The 19,639-nt window shown below is 37.7% G+C and overlaps 1 protein-coding gene across 1 annotated transcript; it reads right to left on the bottom strand.

The window, feature by feature from the left end:
- Window positions 1–15,641: 15,641 nt before the first annotated feature.
- Window positions 15,642–18,587, bottom strand: Slitrk3 (SLIT and NTRK like family member 3). Its single transcript, XM_038346914.1, has one exon. It carries the CDS (start codon window positions 18,585–18,587, stop codon window positions 15,642–15,644), a length of 2,946 nt encoding a protein of 981 aa, XP_038202842.1.
- Between the last annotated feature and the right edge of the window lie 1,052 nt (window positions 18,588–19,639).

Here is a 19,639-nt window from a genome sequence, read left to right as displayed (position 1 = left end):
AAAAACAGAATTCTGATTAAATAATTCAGCTTGTTTTTGAGATTCAGTATTTAAAAAATTAGTTTTTCACTGCCATGTTGAATGTGTACAGAAAAAACAATAAATCTTAAAACCAATGAATAAAACTGGTAAAGTGTTTTACAAATTAAAATGTTTAAAATAAAAATATTTCCATTTATTTATTATACAAATAAACAGTACTTTCGGTTTTTTTTATATTTATATACATATAAAATGTGTAGAAGAATGTAGCAAAGATTTTGTAGGCCTTCATTACTGCAAGGGATTTGCCCAGGTCAGACAGGTTTTAGAGTATGCTGTGCCTGGGTCCTAGGTGTGTTGGATTCAGCAGTTAGTCTGAAATAAGTCACTGTTCAACAACTTCACCCATTTCACACCCATGATTTTCATTTAGCCTGCAATTCTCGGTACTATTTGGCACAAACATGTGCCTAACATGTTAAAACTTAAACTTTAGCAATCATTTTCTTAAAAAAGTTTGAGAAACATAAATATACAAACGAGTTTACACACATTAGGGCACTACTGTTTAGGCTGACTTTAAATTTAGCAAAACTCTTTCTGGAGACAAAGCTTTAACAGCTATGCCACAGAAGAATGATAAATAACAAAGAACCCAGGTCGTTTTGCATATGAGTGTGTAGGGTGGCCTTCAAATTTTAGAGTTGTCTAAAGGCTTCAAAATGTTTTTTTAAAATATTCATGAATACATAAAGAAAACAATTAACCTTCAGTTTCTAAAAATATCTATGTCTAACATATGTCATAAAATCTAGGTTAAAAATGTAAAATAATGCTCACAATATCCAAATATTCTTCTACTTTCTTATTCCTCAAATTTTCATCAACTTATATTAGTTTTATATTTTTTCATTGAAATATTTTATCACCTAGGAGCTCTTGTTGTGGGACATATAATTATTCTGAAACACATTAAAATGATTTTCAATTGTTATTTTTAAGTGAAGTAGTAATTTTAAAATTCTCAACAAATTATGTGTTTGTGTGTTGTGGCACTTAAGATTTAGGTGAGCGCAATTAAAGCTTTGAGAGAAAAGAGAAATACAACATACATCAAGACGGTTGAAGAAACTTTTTCTTAAAATCTTCCCTACTTCCCATTTTTTCAGTATAAGAAATCACTCACAAGGATCCATTTATGCCTGGCTCAGGGATGACTATGAGAAGTAAATGATCTTTGAAGCTAGTATTCATTTCTTCTACATGCTTAATCACTTATCCAAACAAGGGGTCTTTAAATATCAACTAGACTAACAATCCATGAATGTAACAAAAATTTTTATCCTTGTTACTACAATCTACTCTAAAGTGTTCCAAACATCATGGGGTTTGAGATTTTCCTCGGTTAGGGGTAAAGAAAACATATTGGGTCATTGGCACAGATTTAATTATTTTCTCTTTTTTCTTTCTTTTCTTTCTTTTCTTTTTAGAGTCTGTCCTGGAGCTAGCTCTTGTAGACCAGGCTGGCCTCGAATTCACAGAGATCCGTCTGCCTCTGCCTCCTGAGTGCTGGGATTAAAGGTGTGCGCCACCACCGCCTGGCTAATTATTTTCTCTATAATGTCTTGCAAAACTGTGATTGACAGGGGAGGACCACCTCCCTGTCATGTTGACTAACAAATGTCATATATTCTGAACTTGGATTTCCATTCTCTTCTTTCTATGGAAGCAATTGCTGAGTCATGCAATTTAGTCCCTTTTTCATGCTAGTGGAGACTGAAATTCTGAAAAATCTTGGAGAATTCTCAAGTCATGTTTTGCTGGCTTTACACTGTGCAATGTTGGGAGGAGTCTGTGAGTGACAGAGCTCTTGATACACATACGTGAGGCATAAGAGTCCCACCCTCCACGCCGGAAAAGTACAAAATCAAATGTACACCAACAGTACTGAAACAATAAGGATCCTTGGTCTCTTAACTCCTGTTTTTGTGGTGGTGTGTATTTTGCAGAGACTCACTATCTCTGATTTGCTGTAGGATACTCTTGGGATGAAAGATAGTTTATCCATTCTAGCTTCAGCAGAGAAGAACAGACAAAAGGATGACAATGTGTACTGCTGAAGTGTTGTTACCTGATAATAGCAAGGAACAGAAAAAATCCAATACTTAAAATAATCATTTAAAACATTGATAGTTGTCGCTTTTTTGTTTCCTTCTCCTTTTTATTAGTCTTGATTCATTCTTTTTTTTTTCTAAATAACAACAAAGTATATTTTGATCACAGTTCCCCTTTCCCCTTTCCATCCTACTCCCAGATCTTCCCCACATCCCCTCCCACTCAAATCCACATCTTATTTCTTTCTCTCTTGAAAAAAAAACAGACAAATTCAAAAAGCAAATTTACTAGAATAAAAATAAATCAATAAAAGTTTAAGCACCGTGGAAAAGTACAAGAAGCAGACAGATATATCCACACATGCATACACACACATACACAATACACACTCCACATGTGCACACACTCATACACACAAACCAAAAATGGAAATAACCAATTATAAACAATACCATACAAGGGAAAGTGTAGTGAGATTTTAAAACAGGTGAAAATACAGCAATCTGAGATAAAAAGTCGATGAAGACACCATTGAGTTGATTTTGTGTTGACTATCTCCTGAAAATAAGGCCTACCTTAAAGTGTGGGTTATAAGCCCCATGAAGCTCTACTGGTGAAAAATGATTTTTTTCTTTTGAAATCAGATGCCAATTGGAGATAGCTCCTTAGACATAAAGGACCAGGAGAACTCAGGCATGGCTTCCCTCTCAAAAAGAGGGCCTTAAATCTAATCAGAGAGGGGTTGACTACTTCAAACACATTTGTGCCACTATCACACCAGTGTATTTTGGAGGCAAGTTACCATTGTAAATGCTTAGGATTGTACCTAGATGGGCATTTCAGGTTGTCTTCTAGTAGCGTGGAGGACTCTTTCCAGTGCACGAACAGAGGTCAGTAGGGATGATAACTCTGGTTAGGCACCAGCTGGACTTCATGTTCAATGAGATACCTCAGTGTTTTTTACCACCAGTTTGTAGAAATCTATCAATAGCCTTTACAGTAATCAGTGTTGTTTGAGGGTTTCCATTCGACCCCTCTGGCCAACAACTTAATTAGATTTAACTCACTCCTGATGCAGAAGGTTTCACTTAGTGTAGAAAAAGGTTTAGTAGGGGTATTAGTTCCTGTGATAGTTGATAACTCTTTACATTTCTTTCATATATTTGTAAAAGCCTCTACAGAAGTAGGTTCTTATGAGATCTGTTAAAAGGCCTTTAGTGTTTATTTTAGTAAATGTTCTATTGCTATAGAGTCATCATGACGACGACAACTCTTATAAAAGAAAGCATGTAAGTAGGGGTTTGCTTGCAGTTTTAGACGGTTAGTACATGATCATCATGGTAGGAAGCAGACAGGCATGGTACTGAAGTAGTAGCTAAGAACTTTACATCCTGGTCTGCTGGCCCCAGGCAGAGAAGGAGAGGGGGCAAGGGAGGGAGATAATATGAACCTCTCATCGACTTTTGAAACCTCAAAACCCTTTCTCAGTAACATACATCCTCCAAAAGCCATACTAAAGCCTCACTTGCTAATCCTTCCCAAAGAGTTCCACTAACTACAGCTGAAACAGTTAAAAAAACATTAGCCTATGGGGACCATTCACATTGAGCCCAGCATAGTTAGTTGGTTTTTTTTTTTTTTTATTCCCTCTATTCCCTCCTGCTAGCCCTCTTCTCCCCACTGAATCCTCTCATTGCATTAAGCCTCATGTTTCAACATAGCTATGTAGTCTGTTTCCCCTTCCTTGGAAGATCACCTTGCTCATCTAGTCCTTTACTCAAAAGCTAACTTCGGTGGTTAAAAAGACTGTAGTTTGCATATTAAAAGCTTAAAAGCCAACATCTACATATAAAAGAATACATAATATATTTTTATTTTGGGGTCTTGATTACCTCCCTCTGAATGATTTTTTTCCCCTAGATTCAAAATTTCCTGGTAAATTTCATGATTACCAGACAGTCTTCCATTGTTTAACTGGACATTTTTATTGTCCATTTGTCTGTTGATAAGCATCAAGGCTCTCCTCCATTTCTGGATATTATGAAAGACAATGTTTTTCTAGTTTTCTTGCTGTTGTTGTTAATGTTTCCTTTTATAGGTAATATAATATTCTACTTGAAATAATATCAACTCAGCAAAATCAGAATCATGCCATGATAGGAAATATTCAATTAAATAATTCTGATATTCTGGTCTCGGAACTAAACAGTATAGCAAATATATGTGGTTGATGCACAGTGTGAATGCTTTTAACTTTTTAGGAATCAGTCCTCCGTAATCTGTGATTAAAACTTTGTTAGCATTTTAAATATTTGGGAATGAAACCTTTTACTGGAACCTCCATTCAACCTATCTATAATTTAATGTCTATATAAAATCACTTATGACTCTTCAAATTAATTATAAATTTTATATAGGTTAAAATTTAAAATTCACAGATAACTTTTGTAAGTTGCATGCCAACCATTTTGGAAATCTTAAGGAAACTATGTAAAATATTGTAGAACATATTTACAAATATATTATCTTCATTTTTTAATATATTTTCATGTCCTAAAAGATTATCATTTAAATTTTATCATATCTACTCCATATGTGAAATATTTATTATCTACATGTCCCTGATTCTACTTAATGTGTTTTGAATTATACACTATTTATTTGTTTTAACACAGATTTGAAATTCTGCAATGCATTTGTCACAAGTTCTAAAATAATAAAGTACATGATAAAATAGTGGCACAGATCTTGAACAATTTAGGATTGTTAAACAGGATATAGATCTACTGAATATTGATATATTTTAAAAGTAATTCTTTTGAATTATAAAATTATAATTTGTACAATTATTTAAAAAGTTATCCAGACTCAAACATCAAGACAACTCAATGCAGGAACATGGTGACCAGGAATATTCTGAATATATATTGTCTTCCACCTTTCTGGAAAAGAATGCCAAGAGTTTATAATCTAATAAAGATGTGTATTTTCTACAGCTTCCTTAAATATTTCTTGTTTGCAAAAAATTTACTGTCAGCTAAACAGTTCATAATATTTTTTAATAAAATAGGGGAGATGACTGCAGCATTTCAATATCCAAAAGAACAAAGATGTTTTGTCTTCTTCTAAAGTCTCGTGTAACCTTAAACTGAACCTGCAATTACATAGGTGTTGAAATTAGTATCGTTCAAAAATGTTTTTCAGATCTCCACATATATGGTTATTATTGTGATTATTTTTGTAATTCTAATCACCCCTCACCTATGCCTCCAACAGATGAGAAATTGAAACTGAAGTAAAGAAAGAGACAATCTCTTTTCTCAATCCAGGTGTGAAACCTATATTTTTTGGCATGAACCTAACAGGTGAAGATGTAATTGAATTGATATCTACTTCAATGCAGATGGGTCATGTAATATGTGTGTGTGTGTGTGTGTGTGTGTGTGTGTGTGTGTGTGTGTGTGTGTGTGCTTCCATTTGTTTGACTACACTGATATGCCAAAACTTTCAGGGTGGTGAAACTATGGAGCACATAAATCCACAGATCCTCAGAGCCTTCTAGACCAATGTTCTTATCTGGGAGAATTTAAGCAATATAGAAAAAAGTCTTACTAATACCAAGATGGTGTTAGAGTTTCTTTACTGTTAGACTATTTTAGTTCTTCTGTCTGATTGAATTTTATGGATATGGTTTTAAGGTTATCTACATCTTTAAAACGTAATTGTTTGAGAATCTTGTACATGAGTACTGTACTTAAATGGTTTCTACCTCCCCTTTGCCCTTTCCAACTCCTCCAATGACCGCTAATTTAATTGAAAACTCATGACTTCTTCTTTAATTATTAGTGATATCTCTACATACATATATATGACTATACAAATACATCCTGCTGCCTTCTGATCCCATTTAATTTTGTTCCTGGGTGTATGTCTTTAGGGTTGATCACTTGAGATTCGTGTTTCATTAGCTGTTCATCACTGGGGAAAACATGTTCTCCCTATTTTAGCAAAATCTGTAGAACTTCATCTAGGGATAAATTCTTTTTGAGATTACCCCTTATAATTTTGGCATGTCATTTTCATTGTGTAGGTCTTCCTTTGTTGACTATATTGTTGACATGTCATGGGTGCAGCTTTTTTGTCTTGTTTAAAAGAAACTGTCTTGAAATAGATGCACAGGTCAACTGGTTCTTACAATCTTTCTACTCTTCCTCAATATTACTGACTTTGTGCTTTTCTCCACTTTTCTACTAAGGAAACAGAACTAAACTTTATTTCTAGTCTTTTTCATTTCTGCTTTCTTTATACTGAGTTCTGCCTAGAAACATTTTCATCAGGCACAAATCCTTCAGTGTTTTTTTTTTTTATCAACAACAAAGTAAATATCACTAACAATGAACTTAAAAGAAGCATAAAAGCACTCACTCCATTTCCTAACCTCACATTGCTTACACCTTCTTTCACATTACAAATGCCACACCCTTTTAAAAAACATTTCTCTGAGTTACACACCCTGGGAACACCAATTTTTAAAGGGCTGTTAGGCCACATATATTTTAAAATATTGTCACTAATATATTCCACAATTGTGTGCCTAAAATCTCTTATTATCAAGGCTTTTTGTTAGAAATATGGGAAGAAGGATGGGATCTTTGTATTCTGCAATTACTCTAGGACCAGGAAGTGAAAGCCTTGCCTAGAGATCTTAGATAGCACACACAAAGCCCTAGGCTTAAGTCTCAGCATCAGAAAAAAAATAAATATAAAAACAAAAAATGGAAAGAGAAGACAAGAAAAAGAGCAAAGAAAGGAGGAGAAAATAGAAAAGATAAAAAGAAGGATTTCTGATTAGAAATGTGTTGCAAATTAGGGTACAATGGGGAGAATCAGGAGTTCACGGCCATCCAGAGCTACATAGAGAGTTTGGCTAAGGTTTGTCTACTCTACATAAGGTCCTGGCTCAAAAACCAAACACAAAACAACAATTAAAACATAACACATAACTGTAAAATATACAGCCTTACATATCATATGACAAACTACTGTGAAGGTAGACTATACTTTCAAATTCATATAATATCTATGCAACCCCAGGGATTCTTGGCACAGATAGGCCAATACATAAATGAAGATACATTTATGGTGAATATATTCCTGCGGTTATGCAGGAGAGAGTTTTCAGAAATGTCTCAGTGTAAATATCTGCATTTTGCCTCTTCCACTTAGGAACTAATGATACCTAAAAATGTAAATTACAACATCTTGAAACAGGGTGAGTACCCTGAAAAGAGCAGAGCTGTTTATCCATGTCTAATTACCATTAGAGACTACTGTCAGCCATAGACCAGTCAGTAAGCATCACATCTCCATTTTATATAGTCATCATGGTTCCTCACTGTGCCTTATCAAAGTTTTAATCCTAATCTGTAAAATGTTATCTTATATAACATAATATAAACTGTCTTACTGAACAACACTGTTAATGATGGAAAACTCACAGACACACACACACACACACACACACACACACACACACCTATGTACCAGGATTCATTTGAACAATATTCAACTATCAGTGAAAGACATGGAAAAGGAAGAAACTCAGGCTTTGCATCTCCAGTCCCTCTTCTTTCATCCCTACCGCGACCTCAGAACAAAGTTCTAATCCTGTATCACGTTTACAGAAACGCACATGAAAAGCCCTCGCTGATGGAGAGATGAATCGTGGTTCAAATCAAGAAACAATGTCGATGCTTTTTACCTTCTTAGAATTCTAAATACAAATAAAAATACGAACAGAGACTATAGCTGATAAAAACTTTTCATTGGATGTGCAAATCCTTGGCTCTCTATTTAGGCTTTCTTCTCATTTCAGGACCCCAAAGACATAATTGAGGGCTTTGCAGGATATTAGTGTACCTCTTGTCTATGTGACCACATTGAATAAATCTTATGTTCCTGATATCCGCTATTTAAAACCACATTGAATAAATCTTATGTTCCTGATATCTGCTATTAAAATAATCTCTCCAAATATTTGCAATTGTGATTTGGAATTGTCCTCATAGTGCCTAAATATATTGTGTGATAAACTGCAGATATTCAAACAATAATGCCTTCCTGAATAGATATTAGTAATTAGGTCATGTTTCTTAAATGAACTGGTACATGGGGTTCAAGAAAAAGCTGTATTAAACTGACCTCAAAATAAACAAAGTTGATACTGGAAAAACTACCAAATCTTTTGCTTTTAAAGGCAGTGCTAATTGGAAACATTGGGTTATTTTCTAAAACCAAGAAGACATGAAGTTGAGAAGGCATATTAATTTTGGGAATCCAGAAGAAAGTATAGGGGAGAAATGGTGGATAGATGTGATTAAATAGATTACATATGTGAAATTACCAAACAACAAAACTGTTGAATGTATAAAAATATGAAAAAAACACAGTTTATTTTAAGGATTTAGACCATAAACTAAGCTAAATTATGTAATCTCCATTATTGTGTGTTTCTCCAGTGATATCTTTACATCAGAAATTATTTTTAATTACAGTTAGTTTAGCTGCTCTTCAAGTTGAATTGCATGTCAGTCAGTGAATATATTAACAGATGGTTAATTGGAGTGACTTGGAAGCAAGGAAAAATACATAGTAACCTCCTGTGTATTCAAACCTTCCAAATCAGTGTCACACGTGGGTAATGCAAAAATCTAGCTCAAACTTAGTCCCCAAACCTAGATAAAGTACTTGTGAGGGAAGGGCATTTTCATTTCCCCTCTGGTTCCGTGAGCCTTTTTGTTGCTATGGGCCTTGGGAGGATAAAAGGAAAGATTCGTGAGCTTGATTTTTCCATGTACTGATGGATGTGAACCAAATTAACATAGTCTATACCTACTTCAAAAGAGCTGTCTTTTAGAAATAAGAACTCAGACTTCAATTTTGGACCCCAAAGCAATGAAGAACACGAATAGAAAACAAACAAACAAACAAATAAACAAAACACCCAAAGCAGAACAATAGCGTTAACACATATAAGGTAGTCTATTTCTGTAGGTCACGTGGTGGTTAATCCAAACTCCGTTCTTTACAGAGTATGTCATTAAGTAACATGGTTGACAGGCTGTCTTTTTAAATACCGCATATCAAAAAGAATTTGAATCATTGCATCAGATTTCTGTTTTAAAAGAAAGATAGAATTCAACATGGCAATGGAGAGACTACTTTCTTTTTTATATTTTAAAATACTGAATCTCAAAAACCAGTTGACTCCTTTCGTCAGAATTTTGTTTTAAAGAGAGAGAATTCCACATGGCACTGTGATATCCGGAGAACATCACTTTCAATAGTGAGAAGTAGGCAAAGAAATGTCATAAAAAGAAATGATTAGACTTAAATTTAATGCTACCATTAGTAGTTTTAGTTAAGCCAATCATTTGGATGCTGTGACAAAGGCGACAGGTGTTTTGCAGGATGGAAAGCAAGGGCTGGGACTTCAGCTCTTGACGCTGTGTTTCCAGTGTGTGCGGATTCTCTTATACCCGCTGATCATTTCACTACATTATAGCTTTCGACTTTTCTCACCAAATGTAAATGGCTTCTCCATCAGGAGAACAAGCTGAATGATGGTCTTAGGTCAGAGACAAGATAAATGACCCAGATGTTCAGCCATTGAGCTGAGGGCTCCCATCAACCCCTGATTTCACCTCAGCTCTCCCTGAGCTCACTGAACAGGTCTTTGGTGCCAGGGCACCTGAGCACTGACTCAGAATCTGACTACGGTGCAGAGCAATCAGGAACATTGGAAGGGAAAGGCTGGAGAAAGAGCTCTCTACCATTCTGTCCAGAGTTGGATGATACTTCTCTTTCAAATATATTTTTAGAAGCTAGGTTTGTCAACCTTTAGTAAGGGAAGTTTATTTCTGGTACTTAAGCTATTTACAGCCATCATGCTATTTTTTTCATACAAATGTATGTATAAAAGCAAAAACGTGGCTTAATTTACCACACACAAGGAACTGACTTTTGTGATTGCTCATACCTCTAATCCCAGCACTCCAGAGGCTGAGGCAGGAGAACTGTTGTGAGATTAAATCCTGCCTGGAGTATCTAGTGAGTTTTAAAAAAAAGCTTAGGCATCTAAGTAAGATATTACTAAAGAAACCAAGAAATCAAATCTACAAACAAAATCAGAAAACATTACAAATTAATTGAAACAAAGCATTAAAGATTGAATGCTTTCTGGTGGAACTTGCTTTGTTTTGAAACAATGTGCATTACAAATCCAATTAGGTGATTCTCTGAAAATAGATGAGCAAGTTATATTTAAAAAGTCAATTCAAGCAGGTTGGCCCTTTGTATAACCAAGTGGCGGTGAGAGAACCCTTCTTTCAGCAATGTTTATTGTTTAATAATGTTTAAAGATACGGGTTGGGTCAAATCATAAATTCTTATAGTGTGGCCATGTATCTATGAAGTCTATTATATGCATTATTTTCTATTAAAACTTTATAGCTGCTTGAATAGCTATGTGTGATGGAAAGGAAATCTGGTTTCTCAAAAATATGCATGTTATTCTCCGAAGCCAATGTTATCAGCCCTGACAAATGGGCTGAGGTATTCACCTTGGCACTGGGACAGCCTTTATTCACACCCATTTCTGATGTAAAAACTCCGATACAGATGGAAGAGCGTCATGAAACTGCCTGGCCCTGCCTTTGTTTGCATGTGTTATTAAACACTTTAGGAATAGTGAGAGTAACTGATGTCCTAAATAGTAAGCAATATGGATGTTTTCAACGGTCTTTCCATTCTCTTACATTCTAACTTCACCTGTTCAGGCTTGCTTTGTCTTTACTTTACAAAGAGCCAGTCCAATTAAAGGGGTGGCTAAAATTGTTTTCACCTGCAAAATTTATTCTAGGCAGGCAAATGGAAGGAGCAGCGTGTGTTTTCACTTGACGTATGTCACTTTCAGATAAGAAATAAGTTTCCTTGCTGTGAATTTTTAGTTAAAACAAACATTTTAACTGAGATTTTTCTTCTTTGTGGTTCAAAAAATGAACTGGAACAAAATGGCTGGTTAAAAAAAAACCTTTTAAATTAAAACATCTTGATTACAGTTTCACTTTTTACATGTGCAGATACCCAAAGTGAAAACTTATCATTTCATCTAGTTTTATCTGGATGGTGTCTAGAGGAAAGCAACAAAAATAAGTGCAGAAAACTGAAGTCATTACACATGTAGGAAAATGCATGATTTACATATAATTCTGCATATATAAGCTATATACATGTGTATACAATGTGCACACATGTATAATAACGCTATGTATCTGTACACACATTGCCCAATTTACATGTGTTATTTCTCTGATTACTTTTAAAAGCCTATAAATACATTAGAAAGAACATGTATGCAATGAATTTAGTTAAAGGTATATGCTCTTCACCTGAAGTTTCATAGTTGAGGGATTTGAGCTGAGTCAGTGACAAATGTGTGTGTTCAATCACGTGCGTTGTAAAGTCCCTTACGTCATCATCTCCCCTCATTGTCCTTGATCGTCAGGGTCATGCATGCCTCATTCTGTGGGGGATTTTCATGGGCTTTTCCTTCATCGAGGTTATTTCAGAGAAGCACGAAACTTGTTCACATTATTCACTTGGACAATGAAATTGGCAAAGGACAGATCAGTGCAAATGCTAGCTGTACACTGAATGAGGCTAATGCTGGGTTAGGATTGCTGAGGAGCATCCTCCTGCGGCAGCATTAGGACTTTCAGAACCCTAGACACAGCAAGTTCTCCTGAGATGATAAGGCTTTACAACTAAAATTTCCAAGTTAAAAAAAAAGGAAGTTTCCAAATCAGTCATTAAACTTTCTTTGTTAATTTCTTTCTGAGCTTTTATTTAAAATATCATATTCATCACCCTATTTTAAATAATTTTGCAATTTGATGAAATAATATCTTTCTAGTCAAAATATAAAACATCTGCATAAATAATACCATATACTGATATATAACATTTGGGAACTATTCTGAATTTAACTGCTCATCTGCTACCATTATGCCCAAATCATGTCAGAGTTGAAGGGATATCACAACACATTTGCAATTTCCAAACACTGTGACTGTATTTACTGAGAAAATAGTAATGAATAAAAGCAAAAATCTGTCAGATCTTGGTTGATCTCTGTTGTAGAACATTGCTTTGAAGGGAATTTGTCATCTACTTAGCAAAAGAAAAATAAGCAATTTGCTCCAATAAGAAACACAAAACAGTTGCTAATCCATTCTCATACTAATATCCAGGGAATTTAATGGAAATAATGTCTATTGTTGCAAACTAAATTAGTTTAATGTAGTTTTAATTTTATCATTAACGTAGTTTTAATGCAAAAATTAAAATAAGTGGCTGAGTCAGGGCATAGAAAACTCCATGAAGGCAAAGTATTGACCTCTTAAATATCAAATTTCATTCTTACATAAATTTGTTCTCACTATATAGCAAATTTTTCTTCATTCAAGGTTGAAATTTAAGATAAGAGAGTCCTATTTAAATATTTAATAAATAAAATACAAATATTACATTTATCAAGTTATATTTTCATTTGATAAAGTTTATGGAGACTTGTTTTCCAAATGTCGAAAGCACCAGGGTCCTTAGGGATAACATTTAACCTGATGTATCTAATATACTGTGCTGCATGAATGCATGGTATTCTAGGAAGCTGTTATTAGTATTTGTAGGATCTAGGCATTTTTGCTCTCAATTTCGCTCAACAAATGTCTGACTCGGAAGAAGCAGGTTAATAGTAGCTGTAGTTTACAACAGTGTTAATAGTCACTGTAGATATTCCCCCAAACCCTGTTGTGAAGCCTGTGGAAACAGTATTATCATTTTATTCCAAAAAAAAAAAAAAAAAAGAAAAACAACAAACAAAATCAGCGAACACTGTGAACAGGGAAATATGATCGGAAAGTCTAGGGAAGGTGAGGTATCCAGCGAAGGTAGCCTGTAGGACAGTTTGAAACCATGTCATCTGTTTTATAAGGGGCCCAACTCCCCTGAGGAAGGAGAGCTTCATTTCGATATTTTCCATAAAGAGAAAGTAATTAGTTTTTATGAGCTTTCTGAAAGAACTCTCAAATAGGCTGAATAGCTGAGGACAGAAGTTACAGATGTCATTATAGCAAATGCCAAGAAGCCCTGGAAAGTGCGCTTTTAAAAAATTATTTATGTACTTGTGTATTTTATCTGTATGCACATCTACATGTAGTTTCAATGATTATATGAACATGTTCTAGACATTCACTTTCCCCCCCCCCCATTATTAATACAATGTCTTAATACCACAAAGCTTTAGAAACTTGTGGGGTTTTTTTTTTATCCTTTTTTTTTTGTGTATGTGGGAAAATGATGTAATGTAAGGCCTCCGCGACTCGTGGTGAATTACATTCAGCATGTAATGATCCTTTCTAAGGGCAGCTTGAAGGAACTGTAGTTTCTCTTCACAATGCCTTAATGGGTGCGTCTGGATATCGCTGAAGCTCTGATGCCCTCTACTGGCCAGCCTGAGTAAGTACCTCTACTCCTGTCGCGTCCTAAATTTCAGTTTTCTTTGGTTTTGCTCATGTATAGATGGATCATAACTTAAAAGTATCTTCAAGTTAACTTTGAAACATTTTTTAATTCCATACAGAAAAGGAAAACTTAATCAGTATCATACGTCTTAGTTCAAGCATTTCTGGGTCCATTTGCTGTGGAGAGACTGGGAAAGCAGTGTCCAAACATAAAAATGACAAGTTTTGCAGATGAACAGATATTTCACAGTTCCATTTATCCTCGGCTTTTCTGGGACCGTGCCTGTGCGTGGAGAGTGTGGTGCTACCTAAGCTGCTGATGGATCTAATTTTAGGGTTCGTTGTTATTTAAAGGAGAGCTATTTCGTTTCTCTGTTCCTTCGTGCTGTCTCATGTCTTGAAACACAAGGACAATCAGTGATCTTACCCAGAATAACCTTGCATCTCCTCACTGCAGCCCCTTTCTTTCCTCCCATCCACACCCCACCTATGGAACAGTGCCTCACTGGGAAACTGAATTTGAAATGTATAGCCCAGGAAAAGATTAACTATAGATTAGCATATCCAAGATCCAATTTAATCCTGATATGGGATATGAATAATCTATAATAAGATTGGTCAATATCACAGTGCATCAAACTTGTTAATCAGTTAGCTTTCTGTATATCAAGTAAAATAAATATTTTTTAAATGGGAGTACGAAAGGCATGGCATAGCTGGAATTTAAATTCAAGCTTTGTATCTTCTATATATAATGTATTATGTTTTTCAAAAACGTTTTATTAGGAAAGCTATACCAGACGCATAATCACTATACAATGATTAAACATTACCTTTACAATTTATAATCACTGAAATTACAGAATAAATATATGCACATTTCTTTTGAATCTTTGTGTGTGAGAGAGAAAACATTAAAAGTGCTTCCTACAAAGCTGTTAGTGATATATACCCAGTTGCTTTTTTATTTTTTTTAATATCATATATATATAAGAAAGTGCAGATGTTCTCAAAAAATCTTGGCATCAGGATGAAATGTCACAAGGAGGGTGCTCATCCCTAGGTGTGTCTCCAGCTGTTAAACCAACAAGCCTTCACTTCAGTAGGATCCAGCCTCGAATGTGACTCTTCCCAGGGTGGTAGGAGAGATGCTGTGAACTGTACACTAGGAAGGAAGGGCATGTGGACCTATGGAGAGGAAAAGATGGATCAAACCCGAACTAAGCAGATCAAGTCGTATGGGAGGTGTGTGTGTGTGTGTGTGTGTGTGTGTGTGTGCATGTGTGTGAGAGAGAGAGAGAGTGTGCGTGTGCGCGTGCTGCACCCAGTGCAGACTGACGGACCTAAGTGTATGTAGAGGTTTTCTGTGTGTGTATGAGTAAGTGTGTGAGAGACGACAGTGTGAGAACATTCGAGCAAGACCCGCCCCTCCCTCCCCATCCTGCAGTTTTGAAGCATGCGGCAAACTGCATTGTTAATACATGTACAGAATCTGTGCCACGATGGGAAAAAGGAGAGAAAGCCATAAATGTCAACCTCCCCCCTCCCTTTCAAACAAAACTTCAACTAAAGGGAAGAAAAGTTACTGAAAATAAAAGGACACATTGAATTTTACTCAATTAGGATCAATACAATGATCCCCAGTAGATCTCACACATGGCACAGTCCAAGTCTCGAGTTCCAGTATAAAAAATAATGATAACATTTGCTGGCAAAAGTCTGCGAAGGCACTTCATTGATTAATGATCTGAGTATGGCCCTTCCTCAAAATCACATCTGAGAGGGGAGAGCCCACTTCCGTATGCTCTAGTTATCATGCGTTTCAGTTCTGTCCTGGGCAGGCGGGAACTGTGGGGTGGAGTTACCGGGACAAGTATAATGGGAGCCGGGGATATATTTCTTTTTATTTTCCTTTTCTCTTGAAAATCAAGACCAAGCCACCCTTTTATTCTCTTCTCTCTGTTAGAATCTGTATGCTGTCTTCTCCAGAACTTCGAGGTAATCCGGCTTAGTTTGAAGTTTGGCCCTTAAGTCGAGGTAATCACTTTTGGGGGTTTGGTGGTCTGTGAAGCCCTTTCCAGCTGAGAAGAGAAGGGTTTCTTTGAGCCTGGCGTCCTGCTGTAAGTCTGGATATTGCATGCCAGGGGGGTGGACATGGAGTTCCTTTAATTTGGGCACTGTGCCATAGAGACAGTCCACAAATCCCACTGTGCACGGAGCAGGCTGTGGCCTCTCCCGGTCTAGTAACAGACTGCCACCCACACAACCTCCCCCAGGGGGAAACAGCACCACCCCACCATTCTTCTCGTGGTGGCGGAACCCAGCCAAGTCTCCCCCAGTCCCTCCACCTACCCCTGAGACCCCACCGACTGCCGAGTGGTGAGGATGAGGGTGGTGATGGTTCACCGTCACTATGGTGTTGAGTTGGGAGTTGGAAACCGCCAGGGCCCACTCCTTCTCCTTTTCCAACAAGGTCCGGTAGTTGTTGTGATTCTCCTTGGGTGTTTCTGCAAACTGCTCACTTCCTAAGAGCACCTCACCCATTCCTGGAGGCTGCGTCGTCCCAGGACATCCACGTTCTGCAGCTCCTGTTTCCTGGGTTGCCGAGGCAGCCACTTCTTCCTCCTCTCGAGGCTTGTAGATGGGGTTGTTGCACATCTGGGTTACGGGGTGGGGGATGTACTCATACACGTGACCCACGGGAGGGGCTTTCTCTGGAGAGGACAGAGTTGGTCGCCCTCCACCTCCATTCCCACCGCCACTGCCCCCAGTGTCCTCGAACAGTCGGTGACATTGCATCTGGATTCCTGTAAGGTCCACACCTTCCTGCCGCTTGCTTCTAAAGGGCAGCTTCTTCCTACGGCGACGGAGCACGTAAGCAAAGAGGCCTGCAGCAACAAAGACCGCTGAGAAAAATAGAACCAGCAGGCTGAGAATCAACACAGAAAGTGGTACAGGGCCCCCGGGAGGAGAGAACTCATACGGTGATGAACTTGTTGGTGCTCCATTCGGGTGGTAATCTCCAGGCTGTGGTGGGGATGGTCCAGGCTGTGCAATATGCAGCATCTCTGGGCATAGAACTTCCAGCTCAATAGTGCGCACGTCACGGTGAGTGAGGTTCTCGGGGGTCCTACAGAGTACATCACCTACGACGCTGACTGAGCTGATGGTTTCGATCCACTGTTTAAAGGGGACCAGGTCACAAGTGCAGTCCCAAGGATTCTCATTGAGATCTATCTGCACAATGGCATTCAAGTGTTCAAGGACGCCAGCTACTGGCAGATAGAGGAAGTAGTTCTTCCTCAAGTTGAGCCGAGCTAGGGATGTACCTGCAAAGGCATCGGTTGGCAGGGTCCTCAGCAAGTTATTGTTGAGAAATAGCAGCTTCAAGTTGGGCATGAGGCTGAAGGCTGCAGGTTGGATTTCCCGGATGACGTTGAATTCGAAGTACAAGTAATGCAAGCTCTGTAGACCTCGGAACATACCTGGTGTCAGCTTCTCTATGTCGTTGCCATTGAGAAAGAGACTCTTCAGGTTGGGCAGGTTGATGAAAGCCCCATCCTGGACATAGGAAATACGGTTGTTCCCCAGGTGCAAGAGATCCAAAGAAGAAAAATTCCAGAAATCAGAGCGGTATATCTTCTGAATCAGATTGCTGCTCAGGTAGAGCTTCTTAGCATTCAAGGGCCTTGGAAGGAGCTCTGAGATGTTATTAAATCCTCGTTCTTTGCAGTTGACAGTCAAGCCAAGGTCATTGATATGCAAATTACATGTACACCCAGTTGGACAGATAATGGGAATAGGTGGTCTGGTCTGATAGGGGGCAATGGGAGGTTGGTTTGGACCAGGGTATAAAGCCTGGGATGTAGACGGTGGTCTGGGTGTTCGGGGCTGTTTGGTGGGTTTTGGCTGCTTGTTGGAGGACTTATATTCAACAGAAGAAGCTGTAAAATGAACAGAGGACAACATTGAAGACGGTTTCGTTGGCCAGGCATTCTCTTTGCTTGACGATAAGTGGGGAATCCCTAGACTGGCCTCCACCTCCGAATCGGACAACAACGGACAGAGCTCTGTCTTCTTGATTTCTCGGAGATCCTTCCCGTGGAAATGGAAAGGTGTCTCACAGGTGATGTCCCCCACCAGGGCTGTGTACGGGATTCGCTCCAGCCAACTCTTCAGCTGTACAATCTCACAGGTGCAGTTCCAAGGGTTCTCTTCTAGTTGGAGCTCCATCAAGCTTCTGCCAATGTGATCTAGCATTCCGCGGTAGAAGAGGACCTTTAACCTGTTTCCACGTAAATCCAGATGGGTTAAGGAGACAGCCTTAAATAAATTGGTTGGAAGTACAGGAATGAGATTATCATTTAAGATTAGAACCCTCAATTTACTTAGGTTCCGAAATGCCCCACTCTCTATACGTTTAATGACATTGTAATCTGCCTGCAGGTATTCCAGACTTTCTAAGCCAAGGAAGGTGTCATTTCTGAAGACATCTAGTTTGTTCTCATGAAGATATAGTCTCTTTAAAATCTTAAGACCATTAAAAGCGCCAGTTTGAATGTCCTGCAATGCATTGTTCCCAAGGTTAATGGACACAGCATTATTTAAATGAAGGAAACTATTGGTGTACAATTTTCGCATGGAATTCCTCTGAAGATACAGTTTAAAGGGTCTTGACCAGAACTCAGTAATCTGACTAATGTTTGTAAATCCTTTGCTGTCACAATGTATGTGGAAGAGGCTTTCTTTAACTTCGCAGTAGCACGGATCAAAACAGGGCTCATCTATTTCCTCTGAGTCCTCAATCAGGGGGATTGGAGTCGTCCATCCTAGAGCGATTGTGCTTAGAAGAATTATCCACAGCATCCTCCCTCTGTGAAGCATCTCAGCTATGGACGGCTTCATCATTCGTGGCTGATTACAAAACTGCAACAGAAATAAAGATGCAGATTTTTAGCTTTTTTGTACTACTCAAATGGACTCCTACAACTGGGTTATTTATTTAAAACAAACAAACAAACAACAAGGGTGATTTGAAAACCTCAGCAGGTATTGAACTGATATTCCAAATGAGGCAGCAACATGCTTAAGGTTTAAGGTGTTCCCTGTATCTTCAGTTTAAGAGACTGACATATTGTAACATACAGTGACATTTTCCTGAACCAAGCCCTGTTCAGTAAGTGTTATGTGACAAGAGCAAAAGCAGCTTGCACTGACTTCCTCTTATAAAAACAGCACAATCGGAAGCCTGACTCGGCCTTGGCATAGGCAGATTCAGCCATAAAGGCAACAGCTTAGTCATTTTACTTGCTGTCCTCTGTAAACTAAGATTTGTCATTTAAAACCTTATGGGAAGTCACAGGAAAAGGGGGGTGTTCTTCAAACTGTACAATTTAATATTAAAAATCAAATATGTTATCACCCAAAGATATTAGAGTGTGAAAAAAAAGGCAAACCTATTGCCCAATATCAGACACTGAGATGTAAAAGATTGTAATGAAAAACGTAAGGTTTCTTTTAAGGAACCATGAAAAGCTACTTAATCAGCATGTGTGCTCAATTCCATACTCAAACCCTAACCCTTTTTGCCCAAGCACAGAAAATATAAGTATCTTTTAGTGAAATAAATAATTTCTACATATCTTCTCATTTGGCTGTTTAAAGCATTAGGAGTGCTGAGATCTCTGAAGAACTAGGCCCGTGCAATTCTCAGAGCTAAAGATCATGGCAGCTAAAGGTGGCTAAGCCTGGCAATGTCGGAGGCAAAACACTTGCAAGAGCTTAGTTTGGAGTGAGTCTGTGCTTTGGGGAATCAACTCAGGAACCATTAAAAGCTGTAAGGGGACAGGAGCCGCTCAGAAAAGAAGTAGGTAGTTAAAGGTTATAATGGGTGAGAATCTCAATTCTTGCTGATAAATTATCTAGCTTGTGAAAACATCTTAGAATAGGCATTTACTTTT

Source organism: Arvicola amphibius, chromosome 11 (genome assembly GCF_903992535.2).
Source record: "Arvicola amphibius chromosome 11, mArvAmp1.2, whole genome shotgun sequence".
NCBI classification, from domain to species: domain Eukaryota; kingdom Metazoa; phylum Chordata; class Mammalia; order Rodentia; family Cricetidae; genus Arvicola; species Arvicola amphibius.
The sequence above is the reverse complement of the archived record's forward strand: the minus strand, read 5'-3'. Positions and strand labels throughout refer to the sequence as shown.

Bases quoted from the DNA above. Each gene is read 5' to 3' on its own strand.
- Slitrk3 (XM_038346914.1), bottom strand. From the start codon at position 18,587: ATGATGAAGCCGTCCATAGCTGAGATGCTTCACAGAGGGAGGATGCTG.